We start from the raw sequence: 24,633 nt of genomic DNA, 5'->3' as shown, positions 1-24,633 counted from the left end.
TGTTGTCAGTGAGTCCCTAACAAATCTTTTATATACACTTCCTTTTTTTTAAAGAAATCACGAGCTGTATCCTTAACTTCATTCCCTTTCCTTGTCTTTATTACTTCTTTCAGATAAAATGCCTTAATTTTCACTTCAGACTGACATTACTTACTGCCTTCTCAAAGAAATTTTAGTTTCTCTTTGAAAAGGAGTTACAGCCCTCACTGTAATGAAATTTTATCTGATAGAGCTTTATAATTTACCTCCTCCTCTCCTGAGGCTTTACCACATCTGTCCACCTCTGTGAGTTACTTAACTTTTGCGTGTGTATACAAACAGCCTGGACTCTTAAACTATTTTGAGTTTGGTTTAAATGCTTTTTCTTTCAGCTACTGGTCTAACATTTGTTCATTCCAAGTTCTAATGGATTTTTAACTAGGATTTAAAATGTAGCCAGTTGTGCAAGTCCCAGACAGATAAACTTACCTAGACAATGGCTTCACAGGGTTAGATGGGATATTGGGGAGAAATTCCTCCCTATGAGGGTGGTAAAGCCGTGGCACAGGTTACCCACAGCAGCTGTGGCTGCCCCATCCCTGGCAGTGTTCAAGGCCAGACTGGATGGGGCTTGCAGCACCCTGGTCTAGAGGAAGGTTTCCCTGCCTGTGGCAGAGGGATTGAATGAGATGATCTTTAATGTCCCTTCCAACCCCAAACATTCTGTGATTTCATGAGGATTCTGTGACCTTCCAGGTCTTCAGTTAATCTGTGGCACAGATTAGAATAACTGACATTAGACTTGCAGTGGAATTTTATTTATAAAGCAACTGTATTCCCATGCAGAGAACATTCTTATAAACTCTTACTTTGCTCATGTTACCTTAAAACTTATTACCAGTAGCTCTTTCCTTGGTTGAACCAGAGTTCCAGGATTGTAATACTAAAACAATAGTTCTAAAATAAACAAAAGTAACTTGATGCTTATGTTGTGCATCTGCCTTGTGGCATTATGTAGTGGGTTAACACGACACATTAGCACGAAGAATAAAAAGTATTTTAGAACTATAGATAAATTTTAATGACTTCAAGCCACAACAATCTCAAGGATGTTTTATTGTTTCTAATAATGCAAATAAAGAGAGATCAAAATTACTGTGCTAATAAAGAGGTTGGAGTGGAGATTCACAGGATAGAAGGAAGATGCATCTGATGAGGATGAGCATACCACCAGGATTAGACTTTCTGGGCAGAGAAGTGAGGTAAAGCACTGCAGAGGGTGAGAATGCAGGGATTGATGGAAGAGTCTGTGTTGGACCCAAGAACATGGGAAGAGGAGACCTGGCAGCCAAACACATACGAGAAACTGAATGAATTAGGAGCTGGGGCGTGGATGGGACTGCCTGAGAAGCAGGGAGAAGTGAATTGGGTGGGTCTGCTAATAGGTAAAAAGAAGGTCAGGGAGAAGGGAAGCTTATGGTTTGGAGATGAGTTGGATTAAATGGGTGAGTAGAGCCTGGGACTGAGAGAAGCATGAGAAGAAAATAATACTGTGACCAGGTGAATGAAAAACAGTGGGGTCAAGGAGCTGTCAGGAAAGGGACTGGTGTAGCAAAAACAAGTGAATAACAGCTGGAACAGGAAAACAACATCATTTTGAACATCTTGTTGATAAATGAGCATGGCTGCCTATTTCTGGGTGCTTGTTTATTGAATTTACATGCTCACTTCATCCATTTATTTCATCAGGTCATCATATTTAATTACACAGTTGTGTTATCTTGTCCCCAGGACTCATGTTATGTGTAATTACAGAGGACTATAATAATTACTGCATGCTAACTGTGAATAGTTATAGGACAAGCAAGTTCAATTCTTCTGTTTGTGAACAGTGGAGGAAATAATTTTGCATTTATTAATATGCTTTTGAACTATTCAGTACACTCAAATGTGAGCTAACGTGGTAATGCTGCTGTAGTCATGCAGTGCAGATTAGATGTCTAACAAGCTTTTGCAGATTGTGATATTCCTTTTAATTTGTTTTGAATATCATTGATTGTCTAAAGTTCTGTTTGCACTAATTTCATACAGCCTTTGTTAATTTTCTTAATTTTGTGAAGTGCTCTGCTTCATTTGAAGTTACCTAGTCTTTAACTGAGAGGAACGGCTGGGTGCTTGTTCTGTGCAGATCTGGCCTCTTGTTTTAATTCCGTTTTCATCCCTGTTTGTATTTCCAGTTCAAATCCACGCCAAGTAAGAGCGTCTCAGTGGTGGGCTGGATGGTGATGATGGCAGATGACCCTGAGCATCCAGATCTCTTCTTACTGACTGATTCTGAGAAGGGTAAGCAGTGCACAGAATCAACATTTTCTTTGCCGAGGTCATTTGTCAGCAACTAAACCGGCAGGTGAAAGGTGACACCCTCCAGTTTCAGCTGCTCTCCAACATGTCACCTTAGCCTTTAGAATGCTGTGGGAGCAACAACCCATGGAGAACCCTTAGAGTCTTCCTTGAGTTGTAAGAACTCTCCAAACTCTTACCAACCCCAGATGTGACTTTAACTGGAAGTATTCATCTGTGTTCTTTTAAAATATATTTAGAACACTTGGAGGCATTTTCACATGTGTGAGAATGTAAGTAACAATAAAAAAAAAGATTCAGCTGAGACTAGCTGCTTGAGCAGTCCCTTCTCTACAAGTGAAAACCAAAACCAAACCATCTGTTCAAATGTGGTGCTATTACCAGGAAAAACCCCTCAGAGATCTTGACTGTTATGTGAAGAAGCCTGTGGATGTCCATTACTCCAACACAGTGCCTGCTTTCAGCTGAAACTCTGAAGAAAATGTTTTTCCATAGCACTTCAAATTGTGCTGAAAGAACATTATTAGAAGTTCTGATAAAGGAGCTTAAAATTATTTATTGCTTTGTCTGCTTCAAGTCTTTGTACATTTTATTTCCAAACATCTCTCCTAGCACTGCTGATATGAAGTATAAATTGTGAGTGCTTGTCAGCTTAAACTCTGCAACAGCAATCTGAAATATTTTTGTAACACTTGACCTTCCTGAACCCAAATAAGCACTGTGTAACTCCAGCCACTGAAAATACTGGTCTGAAGTGTATCAATACATTTAGGAGTGATTTTCAAATATTTTCAAATGTAGCTTTCCAGGGTGCATTTCAGTGATATTTTGCACTTCGTGAAAAAAAACATGATATTATAAACAAATTGCAGTAATGGCAGTGAACAAAACCACTTCTGCTTTGAGGGGTGTTTTGTTCTTTCCTAGTTGACACAGGCATTGGTTGAAATCTAGAATGTTAGAAAGGAAGAGAGGCAAGCTGAAACTTTTCTTCAGTAGGTCAAGGAACTGTACTTATTCCAGACAGAGTGTAAAGTTATATGGACCATCTATTAGTATATCACCTCATAATATGTCAATTTAGAGGTACTTGAGTATGGTAGGATTTAAATGTTTAAAAAGGAGCACTGTTTATGTTTCTTCATCAGTTTTTTTCCTCTTTCTTAGGAAATTCATATAAATTTCAAGCTGGAAACAGAATGAATGCAATGCTCTGGTTTAAACACCTGAGTGCTGCCTGCCAAAGCAACAGACAACAGGTGAGAACAAGACAGTGAAAATGAATGAGCTTTTAAGAGCTCTGAAGTGATGGATCTTCGAGCTGACCAAGCTGTCACTGAGAGCTTTGTGTGTTCCCTGAGCAGCCTCTCCACCCCTTTCACCTGCTGATTGATTTGCTTTGGCTTTTCTGTTTGGCCCTTTGCAAACAAGTCCTCAGAGGTTCTGGAGTAATGAAGAAAGATTTGGGGCTACCTTGAGACTAATTTAAAGCAATTTGGGAAATGCAAGGAGTGCTCTAAAATATCTGAGTGCAGTATTTTTGTCTTGCCCATTTGAAAAAGCTATTGCACAATTATATAAAAAGCTGTAAACTGCAGCATTCAATATCAATTCCTGATAACCCTCCTGAAGTGTCTCTTTTCAGGTCCTGGACATACATATTTTCTGCTATGTATGTATTTTGTGTTCCTAAAATGTATAGAAAGTAGTTTAGCCCTTGGTACATTTTCCAGTCTTTGAAAGCAAAAGTAGCATTTGCGTTTAATTGAAAGGAAAGATCAGACTGCTCCAAACCCTGTTAAATGCAGTTCTCATATAAATTCTTACTGACCTTTTTCATCAGCAAAATCCTTTTTAAGTTACTTTGTCTTCCTGAACTCTGCCTTCTCTTTACACATTTGTTTATGGAGCTCCCAGAGCAGAAATCCTACTGAATTTCAAAGGGAAACAAAAAGGCTTTTCCAGATCCTTCTGTGATGTCTTGTTTAATTTTGCCTCTGAGAGAGCTCTTAAGAAGTAAGGAGGGCTGCAGAAGCTCCTGGGGAGGTATTTGAGACAGTGCAAAGGAGAAAAATTGTGTTCCTGGCTGGAGAAAGTGGGGATGGTAGCAAATGGTGGTAAAGAGTTTGCAAGTAAGTGGTGAAAAACTGTCCTCCAAAGACAGCTGTGGTTCAGTAAGGGTTGGCAATACTGTTTATTGCTGTTAACAGGTAACTGCCTTAGAAAAATTGGACGTTTAAATGTGTTCTCAATGGAATATAAACACCTAGTCCGTTTAATAGTAAGAGCTATTTTAATAGATACTATTTGTGATTTTAATGGTGCAGCTTTAGCCCGGTTGGGCATTCTTGCTTCTACAGGTAAATGGTAAGTACAAAGCAAGAAATGCTTGATCCATATCTGACCAAACTATTTATTGACAGTTGTCAGGAAAGTGGTGGCTCTTTAATAACCTGACTAAATGAGAGATGTTGGTGTCAGATTCCTAATGGAGAGAAAATGGGGATATAAACTAATATATTGCAAACATTAGCTTTAATCTTCATGAAAGGAAGTGATAGCTGCAATAGGCATTCAGGTTTGCTATGGGAAAAGCCCAAACCAGTGTTTATGCCTCATTTTTGAAAAAGTTGTCTTAAAAAGTCTAAGGGGCCCAATCAATCACTGATCTGCCAACAATTTTCTACCTGGGGCTCAGGTGAGTGGGTTCTCCTTATCTAGCGGAGCTGAGATTTATCATGTTAAGGTTGTTTTGATGACAGCTTAAATCTTGAATGTCATCAAAATTAGAAAGTCCTACGGCCATATAAGAAAATTACAAACCTCACAGCAGTTTAATATTTTTATTATACCTGGGGTTTCTGCAGCTCCAAGTATATTTTTACTGCTGCATGATAGTTGCATTCCTTCTCCCTTTTTTTAAAGACAGAATGGTGTGCACTTCAACAAGGTGTCTAGTCTGTGCAATAGTTGAATGCAAGTAGCTACTACCTGAAGTAAATTCTTCTCTCGTTTATATTTTTGTTTTCAGGTTCCTGCCAACTTGATGACCTTTGAATAACAGGCAAATTCAAAACAATAAAAAGGGACAATTTGAACCATCTCATAACTGAGAACAAGGTCCTAATGAAAAATGTGCCAGCTGCATTCTGTGCCAGAACAGAACCTGTCAACTCGATCTCTGAACTCTGGAGCCCTGAACAAAACCACTAATGGTTGGGGAGTGGAGTCCCCCAAATTAAAAATGGAGTTGCAACATGAATTGCCATGGACCATGCTTCATTATGTTCTGAGAACTGACCTGTGGAAACCACTGCCTTAAAGAGTGAAAGGAAAAACAACATGAAACACCAAATAGTGTGTGTGAAACTTCTGGCGGTGCTGTGCTTGAGTTAAATAGATTGTAGCTAGTTTTGAGTTTCTTTTAACTTTATACTAATTTTGAAAATAATTCACCTTTTTAGGCATTCTTAAGAAAACAGGTAAAGTGGTATTTAAGAGTTGTATCAAAAGCTATGTGTGAACCAGGTAAAAGGTACTACATGTTCTGGAGGTGTTGTTTAGGCCATCCCAGGAGTCCTGGAGGGGAGCTTGTCCCAGGCACACGGCCTGGAGCAGTGTTATTTCTCTCAGAGCTGTAAGAAATGTAACACGACTGCAAGTTCAGAGCAGCACTGAGCTTGGTCCTGTATGGGAGCCAGACTCCAACAGTGGCACAGAGTCTGGGCCAAAAATCAGTTTGGTACGTTTACCCTTAATTCCCGGTTAAAATCACGTGTTTTGGGCAGTCAGGGGGGTGTGTGTACGAGACAAGACTGAAAGCACCGTTGGGTCAGAACTGAGTGTTTTCATCCCATGTGTTTCTGTGCCTGTGACTCTTCTACACCAACACCTGGGTACAGCTCACTGAGATGTTTGACTTTGGGTATCTGCTAATTATCAGTTAGGGACCACTGTTAGTGTGTGGTGTTTCATAATATCACTTCAGATGGACATTTTAAAAAGATAGAGGCACAATTTCAAGCTTTCATGTTCTCATTTGGCAATAATTGATTTTAGTATCTGTCTCGGTCAAAGTAGTTGACGTTGTGTGGTGTTGATAACATGGCCTAAAGCAGACCTTACATACAAAAGCTCTTTTGATCTTCAGGCAATTAACTAATTTATTAGAAGGTAGGATAACCTAAGGAGAGAAAAGGTGTGGGGCCATCAAAATTCCATCCTTGACAGGAATCATTCTTGGTCACTGAAATTACTCACAGAGAAAAACATAATGGTTGTAAAAAGGGAGCTGTGCTTTATGTGTGTGTTTGATGCTTAAGACTTTGATTCTTGCTTTATTGGGGTTTCCTTGACGTCACCTAGTTTCCTGGATGATTGGTCTTTCTTTAATCTTCAAAAATATGATCTTTGTAAAGCAAGGAAACATTGTCCAAAATATGACTCTGATACTGGAACTCTGAAGTCTGTGAAAAAGTAGTAACTGTTCCATTGACATTGTGGTTTAGTGACCGTAAATATGCTTGCAGATTCCACCATGAATTCTCCTTTTTAAACAGAAACAAGCTACCTACCAGTCTGTTTCAGAGTTCTCTGACTATCTAATAAAGGTTTCTACTAGTAGTTGTTATTTTGAAAATGTATAGTTTGTTTATTGCATCTGAGTAGAAGCCTGTAAATTCACATTTGAGGTGGTTTTTTTTTTTTTCCAGAGTCAAATTAATCGTGTAATGGAAATGATTAATTTTTGATTTCTGGCAGGCAAAACAAAGGATAATCCAGTCTCACAGTAAACAAAACACGAAAACCCCAACCACTTGGTGTTGTGAAGGGTAATAGGGTGGTTTATGTTCCCAAGAATTGTTCTGAATTGGCTCTTGGTAGAAAGAAAAACAGTAGAAGGATGCTTCTGTTGGAATTACACCACAAGGACTAAGAGAATTTGGCTCCCCTTGCACTTCTTTCGTTGCTGGTTTTTAGATGGGGAATGAATAGTCTGTTCTAGAGTCATGAATTTTGGGAAGGGGTTGCTTGTGCTGAATCCCTCTGCAATTCACACATCTCCCAAGTTTACCCACTTTGGGTGTATAGTGAAGACAACATCCTGACAGCCAGCAGTGTTCCTTTAGTAAACTTTGCACAACTTGAGTTTGTTTTTTTTCTGTTTTAAAACTCACCTAATGTGTGTTTCTTCTCAATGACTAAGTGTTTGGGATTTTTAACATTTTGTGTCTTTTTTTAAGCATTGTGGATAATAGCCTGTGGATTTTGAATTTTTAAATAAGCTATTCTAGGTTTATTGCAGCATAACTGTGTCTGTTCTTTCGTTAGTGAAAGGATACATGCAACTGGGAGCCACAGCCTGAGAGCCCTCAGCTTTGCTAAGGACAGAGCCAGGTCAGGACGTGTCATTTATTACTGGATTTTTGCATTTTTTCCAGCTGTTTTGAGTTAGGTTTTTATGGTAGGAGGATGGTGGGGAAAACAATTCCCAAATAATCCTTTAATGAATTGCTGTTAACAGCTTTCATTGTCCTTCGGCCTCCTACTCTTCCTTGTTTTCTGCCCTCACATCTGCTGGGTTTTTGTGGGAGAGATTGAATATTGTGGGAGGAGTTTCTTGGAATGTGTAGCCAGAATAACTGGAGTGAGTAATGACAACACAGGAAGTATTTTTGGCACTTGTCACAGTGAGTAGATCGGTACTTTCCCTTTGTTTATGGCCACGTAGTTGTACACAAACACTAACATTTCTAGAGCTTGAGATAAATGGTGCTCAGAAAGAGGTGCTGGGTTTGTTCCCTTAGGGAAAGCTGCCTCAGCTAGGCTATGGAAAGACCCAGACAAGTTAAATGACACACTGTAAAGAATGTACTAATGCTCTTTTTTTATATAAAAAAAGGAGTTTAAAAAGTTAAATAAGTGAAATTATTGCTGAGAAAACAAGGAGAGCGGCGAGCTCATGGTATTCAGGTAAGACTCATCTAGACTGCTTCAGACAGTTGGCAGTTTCTCTTTGAGTTTCATTTTTAATGTCTTGCTCTAATTGTTCTTGTTGTTAATAACTGCTGAACCACTTCAGCTAGTATTTGTCACTTTATCCCTTAATGTTTTGATTTTGAAGCTTAAGATGCCCCATGCAATTCCTTGTTTTGACTGCATTTGAGCAAAACTTTTTTAGAGTAGCTCTTCTAGCAAGACTTCAAATACGAATATTAATTATCTGCTGACTGATAACCAGCTTTGTAGCTAAACTGAAAGTTTCAGGAAAGGTTAACCAACAGGGAATGTTTGGTTTATGAAATCAGTGCATTGCATTAAATATATAACACTGCACTGCTTAGTGTTAACTTTTATCTAATTAATCTCTGCTACTTTTGGCTAGGATTTTCAAACCTGACTTCTATCCCAGTATCCTTAGAAAGCAAATAATTTTTATAACTTTTATTTTTCAAACATTCTGGTAGTTTGAATAAGCATAGCTTTTTCATTTTTAAATGTTTATTTCATGCCAGAGCAGCATTACTCAAGCTATTATGATTCATTAAGTATTTAGGTGCACATTAGAGACATTAAAACTACAAATGCTAAATGAAGTCACATAAATACTTAATGAATGAGCTTTAGCACCCTCCTTTAAAATCATGTTTAGAGAAGTATGCACATTGGAAAACATACTGGAAACAAAAAGAAGCATAAAAAAACACAGCAGGGTTTTATTAGTTATCTACTCCTCACTAGAAATAAATTCATCAAATTTAATGCTTCTTGCCACATCAGCCTCCTGTATTTGCATTTCTGTATTTTCAACACTAGTCCTCCTCTATTGGTATCAGACACAGCACATGGTGACAAATGCTCTCTCCCCCAGCAGCAGCAGTTGCAGGTTTTTGTGCTGCTGGGGCACACGAGAAGCAGAGGTCTCTTTTGACAAAAGGCAAGTTGATCTTACGGTTTTGGTTAACTGTAACACATTTTGTCCAAATGAAGGTAAAAAACATGGGATGCTTTTTCTTCTGGCTCTGTCGGTGGCCTTTTTCTTCATTACTTGTCCTTTTTACTTGTTTGGTATTCTAACTCACCAACACTAATAGTTCCAACCTTATTCATGGCCTGCTCTTAGTGCTGCCTGCTGCAGCATCAAGACCCCAAGACTGGTACTAAATCACATCAGTGAACTGTCTGTTCTTCCTACAAGGAGACAGCTGTGAAAGTTCTGTTATTATTCTTTAATATTAGCCTTTTTCTTTAATTTTTCTCTGAAAGCAGCTTGTTCATAAGGTGGTTTGGCTTGGGAAAGTTGCCATCAAAAGGATCCGTACGAGTGGGCATGGAATTCTTTGCTAGGGGTCATCCCTTCTAAAAACCATCATTCTGATTTGTAGTGCATGAAGAGGGTGTGTGCTGGGATTTGAGCAGGACTTCTGTCAGTGCCTTATCATTAACTTGAAGACAATTCCTTTATTTCAGTGGTGAGTCCCACCATGGCAGAATTGCAGGCTGTGTCCTCCATGTTCCGAGGGGTGACATTCCTGACAGCCACTGCATTTCTGCAGCACTTGCTTGTTTTGGTCAGTGTAAAATAGCTGTGGCTTGAGTTGCTTTAGTATTATTTCTGCATTTGAATAGCCTCTTTTTAGGGGGAAAAAAAAACCAGGTTTTTGGTAGCTTGGGCTTTTGTTCAGCTTTTATCAGAAGTAGCTCAGACCTCTTAAAAGTTAACTTATTTTTATTTTGGTATGTCTCTTGAGTAGATTTAGTGAGGGGGGAAATGAAGAGCATAGTCTAAGTCATGGTCTAGACCACATGAGCTCAGGAGCTCACATTATTAGAACGGCGCTTGCTTTTGTCTGTCCCGCTTTGATGTGAACACTGAGGAGCATTCTTAGGAGACAATTTCTCTTGCAAGCTTTTTGTTATAAATAAACACCACAGGGAAAAACTGTTTGGGGAAAGAGGAGGCTTGGCTAAATCTTAATATCCCAAAAGCTCAGTTTTGTATGTTGTGTTTCTAGTGCCAGCGCTGTGTAGGAAGCACTGTCCTTCACTGAAACAACTGCTAGAGACTGTTTTAGCAGCAAAGGCTTCAGAAGCTTTGGAAGGGGAAATGAAAGAAAGAATGTGTTGTTCTTAAGCAAGTAAATATTTGTTTTCCTGGAATACATCCTTATAAAAACACAGTAGTTTTACTATAGTCTTTTTATAAATTCAGATGTTGGAAGGCTAATTTGAAAATTAATCCTACTCTTTCTAAGAATACTCAGAGAGCTGAAAGGAGAAAATACAAATTACTTGGTGTAGCTCTGGCTGTTGCAGAGCTGAGCTGACAAGTTTTCTCCAAGTTACTAAGTTGCTAAGGAAAAGAAGGTGTATGAAATGTAATGAAATTCAAGTTCCTGCAGATCATGGCACGATTCTGGCTGGTAGCCTGGTCTTGCTCTTGAGTGAGTAAAACCACCGTAAATACTCAGTTTCCTTTGTGTGTTTGATTCTTGTTATTTCTCTTTATTTGGGTGGGTTCTGGCCTTCACGTGTATTTGCTGAAGTAATTTCTTACCATTCCAAAGCTGTTCACAGCTGAAACTGCAAAGCAGACAAGCAGTATAAATCAATTCAGTGTTGAAACAAAGGGTTCTGGGCTGCCTGGTTTACTGGCACTTCTGGCTCCTTGTGTGCAGGAGTGTATCCATTCAAAAACTACTGTACTGGAGTGGGAAAAGCACCAGGAAACATAAATATGTTTTATAATAATCCTGTAAGGACCAACCACCACTGGAAGGGGGATCAAGGTGTCATGCAGTAAACACAAGCCATTTTTAATGTTCCCTGCTGGTGTGAGGCATTCCAGGGATGGAGGGATTGCACTATGATCTCTCTGAGTGATGTGCAGTTTGGCTGTCCTCGAGCCTCTTCCTTCACCTTTTTTAATACTTTGTTCTGTGTGTGTGTGTGAAAATTGTGTGTTTGCATAAGCTAGTTTAATTGAATTTAAGAACAGGTTTCAAAAATCTTTCCTACTGAAATAAATGATTTAAAAGATGGCCTGTGTCTGAAGTTTTAATTTCTCATTCAGAAAACTGCATCCAAACTCCAGCTAGGTTTTGCAAAGTGGAATTTGACTGTCTTTTGGAATGGTGCTGAGATCAGCTGGAATTTCAGTGGCATTTTTCAATGAACCTTTGAAATGAAGCATGTAAAGATACCGTTGTCCACTGGTGCAAAAGAAATCTAAAGACTAGCAGGGAAGTACAGTTCATTGAAGAGATGTATTTCTGGTCTCACAGATTGTTCTGTTAAATGATGTGGTTTTTCTCTCCTTGGTAGTTTATCAGATTTTTTTTTTTCTGTTGTTTCTATACTTAAAGCTGTGGTAAATTTAAACTCACTGAAAGCAGTCATCAGGCAGATTGGCTCTTAAGGAGCAACTACATGGAAGATAAATTGAAAATGAAGAACGAATGAATAGCATGCAAAGCCTTGTGTTTCCTTAGCTCTTTCTTTGTGTTGCTTCCCTGCTCTCTGTGCCTTTGTAATGCTGTGAAGCCTTACTGATCATACAGCCCTGGGGGAAATGCTGTGGGGTCAGGCTGTGAAATGCTTGAGAGAATGTGAGCCTTGGGCTCCTTTGCCTTTTCTCCCTAATGGAGCCATTCATTTCAAATATATTTACAAAGAGAGGAGGAATAAAGTAGATTTTTGTAACCCCTTCCTTTTTCTTATTTCCAGATTACTGAGTTTGAGAAATGCTTTGTGCTCAATAGTGTGAAAAGAAACACAAAATTAATGAGCTGGTGACTCTCCTCTCCCCTCTCTCCCCTCTCTCCCCTCTCTCCCCTCTCTCCCCTCTCTCCCCTCTCTCCCCTCTCTCCCCTCTCTCCCCTCTCTCCCCTCTCTCCCCTCTCTCCCCTCTCTCCCCTCTCTCCCCTCTCTCCCCTCTCTCCCCTCTCTCCCCTCTCTCCCCTCTCTCCCCTCTCTCCCCTCTCTCCCCTCTCTCCCCTCTCTCCCCTCTCTCCCCTCTCTCCCCTCTCTCCCCTCTCTCCCCTCTCTCCCCTCTCTCCCCTCTCTCCCCTCTCTCCCCTCTCTCTTTTGAAAGCTTGTTTCATGGCAAACATTTTCAGATGAGCTGCTTTATTAACTCCAAAGCTGACTCCACACTCTGCAAGGTAGGAGGCACGGAGCAAAGAGGTTCTTGGTTTGGATCCTTCTTGGAAAAGACTTTCTCTCCCCTGTTTGAACTGCATCTCTGTCCACAGCAAAGATGCCAGGTCTGGCTCTGTCTTCATCTTTGACTTTGTCAGTCAGGTTCTTCCTTGCCTTTAGATATTAAAAGGCTGTATCATCTCTGCAGAGCCTGATAAAAGTGGCTGGATTGAGAGGCTTTGGCATATTTTTTTTAAATTTCGTCTTTTTTCCAAGTCAAGGAACATGTCAAGGACTCCTTTTGCCCCTTTCCTTATGTTCTTGTCTCTCAGGCTGCTGTTTGCAGGAGATGGCCTCCAAATCCACAGAGTGAAAAGAGAGGTGGGGAAAAGGCACCCGATCCCTTGCTTCCCAACTGGAATGATTTTCATTCCAGATATACTTCTGCTCTCTTTCCCCAGGTGTGTGTGCTGAATCCACCAACTGAATGTTCTTTTTGAAACTGTAAGATTTGAAAGAATTGATACTGCCTTGGTTTTGTAACTTCATCTTCAGTTTGCCTTTTTTTTCCTTTTGCATGGGAAGAAGCCACAGTGCTGGGGGAGGGATTCACATCTTTGGGAAAAACAGAGAAACCAGACCACAGATGTATGAAATAACCCAGCTGAAAGAAGATGACCTTTTTCCCTTTTTTTAATATTAGGTTTTGTAAGTGAGAATGTTAGGTAACAAAAATGTGAGCAGAAGACAGCCAGATGTAAACAGATGATACTGTTTTGGCTTTGACATGCTTTGACAGAGCAGGGTTATGGTTTTTATATCAACAAATAAATTGAATACAGAAGATTGAATCCACGCTTCTAACTTGTGAGTAATATTTTTCTTAGTTTTATTAGGTTTTTGCTTTAATTGAGCATTAATACTGAAACATACATCCTTACATGGGTAATACTTACCTTTGCCTCATTCCGTTTCTCATTTTTAGTTCAATTTGATGCTTAAGGACAAAATGCAGATCCTAAATAAAACCTTCTGCTTGCCTCCCTAGGCTGGTACAAGAGACTGTGCAAAACCTGGCTTTACTGAATGTCTTTATCTTGCTCTGTAAGAGAAGTGGTTTTTCTATGATGTGTATAGTGTGATAGAGCATGTCACGCACCTGATGAATAATTCCAGTATATAAGATGATATTGTTCTAATTCTAAAACATTGGAAAGGGCCTGCTCAAAGGAGATCTGCAAAGAGCCAAATAAAAGAATTTTTTTCAGGTTAAGAAAGTGTGGGATTTATGTGTATCAAAAGACAAAGAGAGTCCAAGCCATTTATTTAGCTAAAGAGAAACCTCATACAAGAGCACGGGCAGCAGCAAAGTGCTAACCTATCTTTCATTTTCTTTTCAGGTAGGAAAATGTGTCACTTTCACTGTGGAAAAGGGATAAGAAGCTGGATTGTTCTAAGGTCAAATAATACAGCAGCTAAACCTTTAACCAAAGCATTGCTTGTTGGAGATGGCACGAGACAGCCAAGGGTAAACTGTGGCCTGTGTTTCTCAGTGCCTGACTCTGCAGATCTGCTGTCATGTTCCAGAGTGACTGGAATACTGAAACACTCATGAGAGGAGGGAGCCATTCCCTCGTACAGGAGCAGTCCCAAAGCAGTGGCTCAGAGACAAACTGATGGTGGTGTGAGAAGCTCAGTGACATGTCATGGTAGAACTGGGAAAAGCAAATGCAAACCCTGAGTTCTTGGTGCTGGAACAGCAGGATTCTCTTTAATGGGTATAAGCATGAATCTGAGACTTACTCAAAGCAAGACAGTCAAAATGGGCTAATTATGATCTATTTTAATTTCTTGATTTGGGGATATTTGGTGTTGGCAAGCATTTTATGAACTTCTGATTAGAATTACATACCTAAAATACTGTGTAGAGGAGTTACCAAACCTGAGTCACTTCCACCTCAATAATCAGGTCCCCATCAGTATTAAATTCTATGCTGTTACACCAGTGCTGCTTTTGTTCTAATTCCCTGACTGACACATGTATCAGAGGCTTCAGAGGAAAGAGTAAACCTATAGTGAGGGAACTTTTAGCCAGGTAAGTAAGTTCTGACTCCTAATGACTTCTGTGTATTGAAAGCTTTACAGTTTCATCTTCTTAATTTCATTCAATAGGATATTGGCTTAATAGTGAAAATGTTTCTGCTGATCTTTTGGTTTCTTTGAAAAGAAGCTGTAAGATGATAAAGAGCAGAACGAATGTGGTGTGAACACACCAGCACAGAGCCAATGTGAAATGTACCCCAGACTTTGTGCTAAATCTTGGTTCACAGCTTGTCAGAGACATCTGCATGTTATTACTTTTAGCAGTTAAAATAGTTCATGCAATGTCAGTGACACATAGGATTCTTGCACACAACTTTGCATTTAATTTCATAGAATCCTGGAAAGGTTTGGATTGGAAGGTCATCTCATTCCAGCCCCTGCCATGGGCAGGACATATTCCGGTAGCCCAGACTGCTCCAAGCCCTGTCCAACCTGGCGTAGAAACTTCCAGGGATCCAGGAGCAGCCACAGCTTCTCTGGGCACCCTGTGCCAGGGCCTGCTCACCCTCCCAGGGAAGAATTTCCTCCCAGTATCCCATCTAACCCTGCCCCCTTACCAGTCTGAAGCCATTCTCCCTTGTCCTGTCACTCCACACCCTTGTGAATAGTCTCTCTCCATCTGTCTCATGGGCTCCCTTCAGGTTCTGAAGGACATTTGTGAGGTCCCTTCAGAGACCTTAAATGGAATGTGGAATCTATTTCAGGATGGATGGCCATTTTGGTTTTCTATCTCCTAGCCATTGTACATAGATACACCATGCTTGCTACTCTGGTATCTAATGAATATTTACTGAACAGCATCTTGCTTACATCCTCTCTTGTGCTGCTCTTCTTCCAGTCCCATTTGGCCAAATCAAAGCTGAAAAACTCAGTACCTTGTTGGTTATAGGATTCCAGGGGAAGCTGTTCCTCAAGAACGTGGTGATGCTTTACTGCCCAGTTCAGAATATCAGCAAGCAGTTCATGTTTGCTCTTCCCATGGGATTCATCCATCAGTCTGAGTGCCTTCCAGAGAGGGAGCTGGTATCATCCTGTCCTTGTGCCACAGTGGAGAAACTGAGGCACAGCAGAGAAGCAGTAAACGTTGTGTTCATTGTGCGGCACTAATAGTGAGAGTGATATCCAGAGCACTTTCCAATGGGTCATAAATGCATAAAATAATCAAGGAAGAACTTGGCAGAGCAGGTCTGCTTTGGTGTTTCTAGCCAAAACCCAGCAGCTACCCTGATTTAAATCACTTTTTGACACTGATGATGTGTGGAGGTAGAGCCCATCAGTGACCTTGCTGTGTGTCTCAGACAGTCAGCCCAAGAAAAATTCAGGGCAAGGTAAATAATTTAAATCCTGGTAGTGCCAGGGCTGTAGGTGGCTGTCTGTGGCTGTGGAACCTCAGGGATTTTGTGAGGCTGTGTGCAGACAGAACCATCTCTTGCACTCAAAGAAGCTTAAAGTATCAAAAATAAAAACAATTCTCTAGACAAAACTCACTGAGCTGAAGGATTTCCAGTAGCTCATCAGTAATGCTCCCAAGGTTAATGATGCATTTGGATGACTGAGCCCACTGCTCCTGCTCAGTCTCCTGCCAGTCTCTCTGTGTTCCTCTTGCCATTCTGTCTGCATGAAAGTGGCCAGGGAAAATATGAATAAAATAGTTTATTCAAATAAAACAGTAAGGAAAAACTAATTATTAGGTCCAAGTTTAAAAGCAAAAGTATGCAAAACTCTCAATTCATCCCCATATTCTGATCCTTTTCAAGAGTAAAAGGTCACAAATCCTGCAAGGCTTATAGATTTATTATTTTCTCTAACTCAGTGCTTTGTGTTGCCATTTGATGCTTGAAGTGCTGCTTTTTCAGTGCTGAATATAAACGAGCAAATACAGGGGTTTGTTTTCCCTCCTGCCCTGCATGTAGCAAGAACTTCCAGAGGAGGCTTTTGGGATGCATCAGACTGGTTCACCTTGAGCTCATCCAGTCCTTTAGTTAAGCAAGAGTTCTTCAATATATTGTTCTGCCTGTCACTTCTAGTTAGATAATGACTTTGAATGCTCTGATAATATCAACCCAGCATTTGTTCCTTCAGTGTCAAGGGTATGCAATGAAAATGTAATAGGCAGTAAGATTAAAGTAAAAATATGCTGCTGGCAAGGAAATAACAAATTGGATTAAGTCAATGCTGTTTCAAATGTTGGTAACTAGATGAATTTTAATTTCTCATGGTTCTTTAAAAGAGCAATTTAGGCAAACACAACACTTCATATTTTAAGGTTATGTTACTGTTTTAAATCTACTTCCTAATTCACTTTAGTATTTCAAAAATGTATTATTCCCACATTGTGAAACTCGAAGCTGCCCTTTACGTGTATCCTGGAACGCAAGAAATGGAAAAGAAACATCTAAAATGAGAGAATACTGTCACATGAGCAAATCTGGCTGTAGATAAAAGGTTTCACACCAGCAAGGAGGGCAAGTTTCTGTTACAGCTCCTCAAAGGAAGAGTGGAGAGCAAACCCATACGTGTGGGGGGTTTTGTGGGGCTTAATCAGGTCATGAGAGAAATGCCACTCTCACTTAGGTGTCTGCAGTGCCACGAGGCACAGCTTGGCAATGTGAGAAGGCTTGTCTGGGCTCTGGTCTCTTATGAACTGTCTCAGACTGTTAAATATCAAAACCAATCTTCTTAAGGTTCTTTTTAAAATAATGTATTAGTACAAAATACTGAGTCCAGTTGTACTGCAGGGCAAAATAGTGCAACTTTGAAACCTGCCACTTAGTGAGAGTAGCCCAGAGTTTCCTTTGGTCACACCTTCTATCAAAATCTGAGTTTGCAAGATGAGAATTCACATTTTGATATCTGAACACCAAAGAATCTGAGGTTTGGAATACCTCTGAGCCTTTGTTTATCCTAATTTAAATCATGGGGATCTCAGCTGTGCTAAAAACAGACTTTAACTCCTACAGTTTCTCCAAAGCTGGACTCTGGTTCCTTTGTTGGTATTAAGATAAATCAGAACAGATTATTAAATATTATATTAAAGATTAATGGAAACAGATATTTTGTTTATATTAAAACAATACAATAGGCCAAACTATTAACTTTGTATAATTAGTTACAAGCTACAGAAAAATGCTCTTTTAATTTTCCCTAAAAGATCAGGCTGAAGATTTGAAGTCGTAACACATTTCTTGTGGTAACTCAAATTGAAGTCATGTGAATCGAGAACTGTAAGGGTTCCACTAGCACACATGGAAAGTGGGATTGGATCTGTAAAAGTATTGACAGCATGTCCTGTTCCTGTATTATTTTTTAAATTGAAAATTAAACAAAGCTTTCAAGTGGTTTACAGTTAGTTGACAGTGCCAACACACTTTAATTTCCATTAAACTGGAGCTGCCATGCTCTTCATTTTAAATGGAAATAGTGTTTTGCTATTGTGACTAGTGAGATTTTTTTTTCCCTTCTGCCACTAAAATATGTTTGTATTAGAGTGATTTTTGAAAGGAAATCCCTGTGAATATGTTTGTCCTAGTAATCTGCTGCTGCTTTAGATGAAAATTGCTTTAGCAGTCAACTTGTGGGAGGACAAAACTTCTTTCTTTCTGTCAACTTAAATCCAATGTATGCTGCTAGATATTGGAATAAATGTGGTTAGTTTCTGCTTGGAAGCCTGGTTTAGGAAGAGGTGTCTAATCCCAATGCACAAAGGCTGTTTCTCATTTTATTGTGGTTTTTTTTTAAGCAATGTCTATCTTTTCTGCTGAAATGTGTCCAATAATAGATGTGCATAAGCAAGTTTGGGAAATCTTCACTAGTACCTCAGACTTGTGTTTCTCTCTTTCCTTCCCCAGCCCTCAAGGAAGTGAGGGTTCCCTCAGGGCAGCTTTTGGGCATCCTTCTGGTCGTTGTCTTCCAACCTGCTTCAAAACCTGCCCCTTCCATCTGCTCCATAGCAGCTTTTTAGGCAGAACCTGTCCAGGCACCCAGGGAACAGAATAAAGTCTATTTTTCTGTTGCCACAAGAGTTAACAGCTTCATCAGCCTGCAGCAGTCCTCAGCAGGACCATTGATATCTGTGTTTTCCAACATTGTAAGAAATGTTAGTGATCCTAAATGGAAAAAAAAAATCAAGTTTAGCACTTAGTTGATCTTAGTTAGCACTCTCAGACTCCTGAGAGTCTGATACTTGAGTACATAATGATTTTTTTCCCTTGATACAGCTTTCATCCAAAAGAGATTGCCAAATGCTTTCTGGATCATACAAAAAAAAGAGAAATTGTTTCTGGCACCTACTGGATCAGCCAACAATAAGCAACCTGTTTACCCAACTCATAAAATGCAGAACTTTATTTTCTTAGGACAACATCAAACAAAAAACCCTATCCAGTTCAACCTGCTGCTTACCAAGTTTGCTTCTCTTCTTACAAAAATGGCCAGTGGGTTTTTAGTTCTTTCAGTGGGCATGACTTAATCATTTGTGTTTCTAGTGGAAGGTGGTGGTGGCTTTGTGTGTGTATTTCCACACTGACTCTGTGTCAGTGATTTAGGAGGCAACTCACTAGCAAAGTGTTTGGAGAAGCAGGACATCTGTGAGAAAATCTTCCCTCACCCTGGAAGGGCTGGAAAGAACAAACTCCAGAAATGTATTTTCATAAAAGCCACTTGGGGTGTGTGTCTAAATTGGTGTAGGATTAAAACTCACACACGCTTTTTCTAGAGCTGTGCTTCTGTGGCAGATGGCAAAATTACCTCCTTTCTTTTTAATTTGAACCCTAGGAAAAAGCAGTGACGTACTTCCAAGTGGGGCTGGTGCCAGTGAGGCACAGCTTCTGTGGGATCTGCTAGCTCTTCTCCAGGAAAGGTTTTCTCTTTGCCTTCTGTTTGAGCACCATTTCTGTCCCACTGGGAGTTCCTGGTGGCCGAGCACAGTTTGCCACGTGTTGGGGGTGCAGCTGGGGCAAGGCAGTTGCACAGGGTGGGCTGTGATAGTGAAATCTCTGAAAGCCCAAGCCAAACACACTTCTGTTTCATTATCTTTTCCTAGCTTTCTTCCTACTCTTTTCCTTCTTGTCTTTTTCTCTTTTTTTTTTTTTGAGGTGGTTTAATGTTGTAATCATTTCAGATTGACACAATTAAGCAAAATTCTACTTCAGATTGCTGGTGATCCCCCCTCTGTTTTATATTAACACTGAGAATTTGTCTGGTTGAGAGATTTTTTTTTTCCCCTCCCCTGCCTGAGATTGTTCAAGAAATGTTGAACAGAGTGCTTAATGATTTCCAGGGCTTTCTCTTGACATTTTAGTTTTGGAGAATGAGCGATGCCTCCACTGGGGACTTCCCTGGCAGATCCATGTCTGAACAGCCAGGGCTGGCTTCCAAGAACATTAAATTCCAGCTGCTTTTCCATCCAAGGCAAGGTTAGTTTAGTATCCCCCTTCCTCCTGTGTCTTTACAGCAGTAGGTATTCTAGCCAACGTATTCGTCATGTTTCTGAGCCTCCCTGCTGCTTGATTTATGCAGAGGGCTGGGGAGAGAGATTCCAGAGCTGTGGGCTGAGTGTGGAGTCCCTGCAGGTGTGTGGTGGGGTGGGATGGCCGGCTGGACTGGGCTGGGCTACTCCATCCCACACAGACACAGAGCTGGGCTTGTGCCCTGCACACTCAGAGACACCAAACACAGCCCCGACGGTGCCATCCCACTTCGGGGTGAATGTTGTGGACTGCTGGAGGCCTCGCTGGTGGCAGCAGCCTGGAGAGGCTGAGGTGGGGTGAGAGATGCTGAGACAGGGTTGGGTCTCCCATCTGAGGTCGCTCTCCTCGTTTCTGAACAGCAGTATAGGGAGAGACTGAGTTACAGGTAGATAACAGGATGTAAAGCTTCAAGACAATCCACATTTTCAGTTCTGTAATGGATTGTTTAAGTCTCTTTTGTCAACTGGGAGTTTGAGTATGTGGCATGTTTGGAATTTCAGCCCATGCTGAAATCCAGACTGATCAGTTGCTGTTTACACCTGAGGTTTGTGCTTGCCTGTGTCTCACCTGAGCAGGGTAAGGTGTACCTCGTGTGATCTCTCAGAGCTGATTTGACACGTGCAGCTGCCCGATAAAAGGCACTGCAGTGGTTCTGGAAACCCCGAATGCCGCCAGTCTCCAGCTGGTAAAATTGTCATCAGCCTAATTGAGCTGGAAATTTACCCAAGTGGAGGATCAGGTCCAGTGTACACAGCTGGGAACCAAGCTGAGCTCAATAACTATCTGTGCTCAGTCCTCAGCCCAAGCCAGCTGGGCTGCACACAGATACTTCTCCTGGGCAGCAGCACATAGATCAATGTCCTCTTGTTTGCTTGTATCCTTGTTGTCCTCTGTTCTCCTTGCCCTTCTAACTCAGCAATCCTCACACCAAAAGGAAAAGGCATTGTAGGTGTGAAAACTGATCACCTTTTCCTGATGATTCAGAGGAGAACTGCCATTACACATTAACTTCTCCAACAATGGTCATCGTTTGCTGCAGACCTTTTCACAGAATCCCAGAAAGGTTTGTGTTGGAGGGGACCTTAGAGCTCATCTCCTTCCAACCCCTTGCTATGGGCAGACACCTTCCACTATCCCAGATTGCTCCAAGCTCCATCCAACATTCCCAGGGATGGGGCAGCCCCAGGTTCTCTGGACAACCTGTGCCAGGGCCTCCCCACCCTCACAGGGAAGAATTTCTTCCCAATATCCTATCTATCCTTGCCCTCTGTCAGTGTGAAGCCATTCCCCTTGTCCTGTCACTCCGTGCTTTTGTAAACAGTCCCTCTTTTCCTTGTTTCAGAAAGAAGTCTGAGTTAAGCTTGATGTAAGCTGGGGAGAGAACAACAGCAGTAGATATTTGTGGGTGGTTATTCCCCATTGCTTCATAGACAGCACCATTACAGGCCAGAAAACTCAGAGAAGCTTTTGCTTAGCTCTGTTTTTTCTCTGTGACTTTGTGGTCGTAATTTTTCCCCACACTTCTCTGCAGATCTGTACTAGGACCCCGACCACTAAAATGCTTTCATTTTGGTCCTTTTCTGCCCCTGTGTATTCAGCTAGTATGGTAAAATGTTTTGTTTTTCTTTTTTTTTTTTCCCAGAGTCTATGAGATCATTCAAGTATGGAGACTTGGCAGCTTCTCCATATGTACAAAGACGGCTGTTTGAATGTCTGAGTGTCTTTCTGGCTAAGGATAAATTATTTGGTGTGTTAAATTAGGATTTGTTGCTTTATCTGGCATGAATAAGGTTCGTTTGTTATCAGTGTTCCATCATGATTTACGCTGGACTGCATCTTTGGGGTTTTGCTTTTTCGGATTTTATTACATAAAAACATAGGTATTTCTTTTAAACAATTTGCTCATAGAAAGGACTGCAGGAGCAAGTTAATGTGGTTGTAAGGCCAAGAAAAGGCATTGCAAGACAGCAGATAAAGAAAAGTAAATGTAAAAGTAATGGTGGGATTGGAAAAACAAGGTGGATGTTTACCCAGGCTTAACTGGTCATTTACATAGTGGTCTGTGTAAAATTTAATGGTTACTATAAACAGTGTAATCCATGGAAAAGATGCATAGGCAGTTTCATAAACATAAAGAATTCTTGGTGAAGGTACAATTTACAAAGAGGAGAAAAAAGAAAAATTGTTACTACTTTAAAGATTCCATTCTGGTTCCCAAAATGCCTTGTAACTCTCTGTTGAGAGGAAAAAAATTGTATTTGGTTCTAAAAAGATGTACCTTAGTGGTCCAGTATTTGTAGCTGTTGCCAGCTTAGAAATTGGGTGCATTTTACATCCACCAGTGACTCCTGGTCTGGAAGTCTCAGTTTTGGCTGCAGGAGCCATTTGCAGAGAGCCACTGCTGGAACTGTGTTCCCTTGCCAGAGTCAAGTATGCCATGTGCAGTCCTTGCTCAGGGTGGGTGCTCTGCCCTGCTGAACTGCTTGGAATGCTGAAGGGATGGAATAAATGCATTTTTTTTAAAATATATTTAGTGAGCATTACAGCTTGGTTTACACCATCTGGGTTTAACTTGAAATAGTGTTACAAAAAGTAAAACATCTGTATATACAAGCTAGAAAAGATTAATAGAGCTTTATTTGCTTCTAAATCCTCCAGTATAGATTAGTGGCATAGATCACCTCTCTCTCCCCATTTTTGTTTAAGTTAAACAGGCAGCCAGTCCATCTCTGCTGATGCTGTAGCACATAACTGCCCTGGCCTGGGCCTCTCTATTTTCACACAGGGCAAACAAGTGTCAGTATTCACTTACATTTTTTAATCTTTTGTCTCCCACAGTGATTGTACGAGTGTCAGTCACAGGCAAGTCTGAGCATCTATTCTGGGCAGTATTTGAAAACTGCTAAAAGCAGAAGGATATGGTAAATATACACAGTTTCTAGCAGTGTTTGGTCTTCCTGTCAGAAGAATCAAGAAACCCAGACATTAATGTTAATCACAAGGTGGGGCATGTCATTAAAGCCCTGTGCTTACCAAAGGAAAATCATCCATGTTCATCCTTTGGCCATGTTTCAAACCAGAAAATAGGAATGTCAAAATCTGTGCAAAAAAGCTTTCTGCCTTTACTGGTGACTCATTTAAAAGAACTCAAGAACTCATCTTCTGTTTGCACAACCAGTGTTGTGATAAAAGTGCTGGAGTAGCATCCTGGCCTCTGTGTGTGTGTAATTTATCCTGGCCTCTGTATGTGTCGGGTACTTGACCTGCTACCTTTTTTCTTTTCTATTTTTCCTTTTTAGCAGCTGAACTTCTTTAGCGTTTGTGCAGATTAATTTCCAACATGAAATGGAGCTAATATTGGAGACTGGAAGATGAAAGATAAGCAAGTGGGAGTGGGAAAGAAAAATAGAGCAATAGCCTAGAGGGTTGCCAAGAAGAGCTAAAGGAGTAACACCAAACAGTTGGCAAAGTAGCCTGTGGCTTCTTTGATAGTCCCTCATCACAAGTAATAAAACACCTTTGGAGTTGTTCTTTACCTACTGGTTGTAAATCCTAGTGTAAAGCTGCCTGTGTTTCCCGGAGTCCTGGGGACCTCACAAAAGCTGCTCTCCTGCAGTCCAGCCTGCCCTGCATATGGAAAAGCAGAAATATCAAGATGGCAAAGGTTGGAATCACTGAATTTCTCACTCTCTCCTTCAGGTTTTGGTGTTGTAGAGATCCCTCTGAATGTGAAGCCCATATTTTAAAACAAAACACTAGCACATTCAACCTTCCTTACTTTTGCTGCGAGTCACTGCAGCTGTGGTATGTATGAAGCTGGTACTGTCGTGTCCTTTTTAATGTGTTTTAAAATGTGCCTGGAGGCTTGGGGAATTTCTCATTTCTTTTATTTGTATTTTTTTAATTCCGGCTGAAATGCTCTGCTGTTTATGTTTAAGCAAAACCTCCAGCAGGAATGAATAAAATCAAAGAGCATCATAATGGTGAAAGGCAGGTCAGAGGCTGACAGATAGGTCTGGCTGAAGGGGCCTTTTCACGAGGGATGGGGCAGGCAGTGCCTAGGGAACAAGGCAGCCCCTTTCCCCTCCTATCTCTCTCCGTGCTCTTTTTCCCTGTCATCTCTCCTGCCCCACATCTATCTCCTCTGCCTGAAGCTCATGTCAAAGCCAGGGTTTCACCAACAGTGGCAGGGTTCAGCAGCATCCAGAGAAGTGAGTCTTGTTCAGCCCCTTGGCTCTCGCTGCCTCCGGCGCTCCAAGAGCAGCAGCGCTGCCTCGTGCCTGGAGAAGCTGCTCCTTCTGTTTTCCACTGGAACATCAGATGAGATTTCAGTTTCCACACCACAATGCCCTTTGAGTGCAGTTTTTAGCAGCCTGTTTTCAGCCAAGAGCACGAGTAAACTCCGAGGGCTCTTTCCCTTTGTTAAGCTCCCTGTGTCAAGTGACCCTGTGTCACATCCTTGGCTAGGGGAACCTTCTGGCCACAGACAGTGGGGTTTGCTAGGAACTCCTGCCTTTATCCAGGAAAGAATCCAACCAAGCAAGGCTCACTTTTCACTACGTCTTCTCTGTGCCATTCTCTT

The 24,633-nt window shown here is 40.9% G+C and overlaps 1 protein-coding gene and 1 long non-coding RNA gene across 9 annotated transcripts in view; both read left to right on the top strand.

Annotated features, from left to right (window-relative positions):
• RALGPS2 (Ral GEF with PH domain and SH3 binding motif 2) overlaps window positions 1–11,381 on the top strand; it is a 115,988-nt gene extending 104,607 nt beyond the window's left edge. For all 8 annotated transcript variants that reach the window (XM_068199426.1, XM_068199424.1, XM_068199429.1 and 5 more), the window contains 3 exons: window positions 2,217–2,322; window positions 3,508–3,599; window positions 5,372–11,381. In XM_068199426.1, coding sequence (XP_068055527.1) covers window positions 2,217–2,322; window positions 3,508–3,599; window positions 5,372–5,401 — 228 coding nt within the window. In that variant the 3' untranslated portion in view covers window positions 5,402–11,381. The remainder of the gene's footprint in view (window positions 1–2,216; window positions 2,323–3,507; window positions 3,600–5,371) is intronic.
• A 9,181-nt stretch (window positions 11,382–20,562) lies between these two features.
• Window positions 20,563–23,858, top strand: LOC137479130 (uncharacterized). Its single transcript, XR_011001978.1, has 2 exons — window positions 20,563–21,841; window positions 23,751–23,858. It is a non-coding gene; the product is annotated as an uncharacterized lncRNA (long non-coding RNA).
• The last annotated feature ends 775 nt before the right edge of the window (window positions 23,859–24,633 follow it).

This window comes from Anomalospiza imberbis, chromosome 9, assembly GCF_031753505.1.
Source record: "Anomalospiza imberbis isolate Cuckoo-Finch-1a 21T00152 chromosome 9, ASM3175350v1, whole genome shotgun sequence".
NCBI lineage: Eukaryota > Metazoa > Chordata > Aves > Passeriformes > Viduidae > Anomalospiza > Anomalospiza imberbis.
The sequence above is the reverse complement of the archived record's forward strand: the minus strand, read 5'-3'. Positions and strand labels throughout refer to the sequence as shown.